Below are 1614 nucleotides of genomic sequence, written 5' to 3'. Positions count from 1 at the left end.
TTAATCTAATAATCTAACAACTATAAAATTAAACAAAACCTTTCAATAAGTAACTTTTTATTTAGTTTTCAAAATTGAGGAATCTAAGCCTAATAGTATAACCCACTTAATTTCTAACACGTTGGCGAACTTTCCTTTTTTTCCTTCTTTTTCTTCCTCTTTTTCCTTTTTTTCTTTTTTCTTTTCTCTCTTCTTCTTTCTCTCTGGTTCGTTTTCTTTGTGAGTGTAGTGTGTGTTTATGTTTTTAAATTGGTTTTGGGTGGAATTGAATTGGATATTCCATCGCCTCATGTGTATTTTATTTTTCTATTTTTTTTATGTTTGACTTTTCTTTTTTCTTTTTTTAACTTAATGTATTACAAAACACACCCCCTTAAAAGAATTTCGTCCTCGAAATTAGATTGATCAAGTATGAAAAAGTCATGGACATTGAAAATGCATCTGCTCTTCACTTTCCCATGTCGTTTCTTCTACGGCATGATTTCTCCACAAAACTTTAACCAAGGGAATAGTCTTACTATGCAAAATCGGTTCCTTTCTGTCCAATATCTGAGCTGGTTCCTCTTCATAGGTGAGATTTTCTTTCAGCTCTACTGGTTGTGATCCCAAAACATGAGACGGATCTGGAATATACTTACGAAGCAACGGAACATGGAATACATTGGGAATTCTAGACAATTCTGTTGGCAAAGCCATTCGATACACAATTGGACCGATGCATTCAACAATCTCATATGGGCCAATACACCTTGGACCCAATTTACCTCGTTTACCAAATCTGATAACACCTTTCCATGACGACAATCGCAGGAAAACTCTATCCCCAATATCAAATTCAAGGTTTCTTCTGCATCTATCTGCATAGTTCTTTTGTCTATCTTGGGCTGTTTTTAACTTTTCTTTAATTATCTTTACTTTCTCAGTAGTAATCTAGACATATTCAGGACCCAATAACTTTCTTTCGCCAACTTCATCCCAACATACTGGAGTTATGCATTTCCTACCATACACTGCTTCAAAAGGAGCCATTTCTATACTCGAATGATAACATTTATCATAAGCAAACTCCATCAAAGGAATATGAGTATCTCAATTCCCTTTAAACTGTAATACACAAGATCGTAACATGTCTTCCAAAGTCTGAATAGTTCTTTTTTACTGACCATATGTCTGTGGATGAAAAGCTATACTAAAATAAAGTTTAGTACCCATAGCTTTCTGCAAGTTGAGGCCAAAATTTAGAAGTGAAACGAGAATCTCTATCTAAAAAAATAGATACTTGTGTCCCATACAAACTGATTATCTCATCAACATATATTTTTGCTAATATATCTAACGAGTATGTGACTTTAATAGGCAAAAATCTAGCAATCTTCGTTAACTTGTCTACAATGATCCATATGACATCATGTCCACTCTAAGTCCGTGGAAGTCCAAATAGAAAATCCATAGTAATGTGTTCCCATTTCCACTCAGGAATAGGCAACGTTTGTAACAATCCTGCTATTTTCTGACGATCTGGTGTCACTTGCTGGCAAATGAGATATCTAGATACAAACTCAGCTATTTCTCTCTTCGTTCCATGCCACCAATAGTGGTCTTTGAGTACATGAT

General features: G+C 34.6%; 1 protein-coding gene across 1 annotated transcript; it reads right to left on the bottom strand.

Moving 5' to 3' along the window:
• Positions 1-420: 420 nt before the first annotated feature.
• On the bottom strand, positions 421-1386 carry LOC111382378 (the record flags this gene model as incomplete). Its single annotated transcript, XM_023006323.1, has 2 exons — positions 421-930; positions 1280-1386. Coding segments are annotated over 2 exons (617 nt in total), but the record flags the coding sequence as incomplete, so codon positions are not given.
• Positions 1387-1614: the final 228 nt, after the last annotated feature.

The sequence above is a fragment of the Olea europaea genome, unplaced genomic scaffold (genome assembly GCF_002742605.1).
Source record: "Olea europaea var. sylvestris unplaced genomic scaffold, O_europaea_v1 scaffold24848, whole genome shotgun sequence".
NCBI lineage: Eukaryota > Viridiplantae > Streptophyta > Magnoliopsida > Lamiales > Oleaceae > Olea > Olea europaea.
Note: the sequence above shows the minus strand (reverse complement) of the source record. Positions and strands in the feature narration are given on the sequence as shown.